The following is a 734-nucleotide window of genomic DNA, read 5'->3' as shown; positions in this document are numbered from 1 at the left end:
TCTAGGTGTTGTGGTTCAGGAGATAGAGCGATCAGTGTGTGAATATGAAATGTGAATGAGTGAATGGATCTTGATTTTTTAATATAAGATAATTCATCTTACGATTCTTACGTGATAAAAATGTTTGTCTTAGGACAAGTATTATGAAATATCTGATTGGAACACTTGGTTAGCTGTTTGTGTTATGGTTATGATTCTAGGTTTACAATTGGTTCAATGCTACTACAGTGAGGAAATTCTCATCACCATCAATAACATATGCTCGGTTCTCCTATCAACTCTACACAGGTTCAATTATTTTAGCACCAGTCACAACATTCTCTTCATTCTGATCAACTATGAGATTTCCATGTGTTCTTACTACTCACTGCAATGTTTTGAATCCATGCTATATTTCATATCCAAGGTAAGTATTATACTATGTACGTTCATAGTTCTCTCAAATAACTTGAAACTTGGGCGGAATCTTCGTCTTTTACAGCACTGTTGATGATTTCAGGTGGTGAAGGAAGCCAGTGGTAATCTAAGTATAGAACTTATCCATACACTCCTAGGCCCTCAGTCCAAAGTACTGAGCATGCGCACAACATGTTCTGTGTCTCTACATAATGCTATTGTACATCTCTATGCAAGTCTCCTGAGCCTCAAGAATATCCCAATCCTACAGGAAGTTTACAGGTAACAATCCTATAGGAAGTTTAGAGGTAACAATCCTATAGGAAGTTTACAGGTAA

General features: G+C 36.6%; 1 protein-coding gene across 1 annotated transcript; it reads left to right on the top strand.

Moving 5' to 3' along the window:
• Positions 1 to 175: 175 nt before the first annotated feature.
• LOC103523570 (serine/threonine-protein kinase SMG1-like) lies at positions 176 to 678 on the top strand (the record flags this gene model as incomplete). Its single annotated transcript, XM_008488604.2, has 2 exons — positions 176 to 406; positions 500 to 678. Coding segments are annotated over exons 1-2 (401 nt in total), but the record flags the coding sequence as incomplete, so codon positions are not given.
• Positions 679 to 734: the final 56 nt, after the last annotated feature.

This window comes from Diaphorina citri, unplaced genomic scaffold, assembly GCF_000475195.1.
Source record: "Diaphorina citri unplaced genomic scaffold, Diaci psyllid genome assembly version 1.1 scaffold27023, whole genome shotgun sequence".
In the NCBI taxonomy this organism is placed as follows: domain Eukaryota; kingdom Metazoa; phylum Arthropoda; class Insecta; order Hemiptera; family Psyllidae; genus Diaphorina; species Diaphorina citri.
This window is presented reverse-complemented; position numbering and strand designations above follow the sequence as displayed.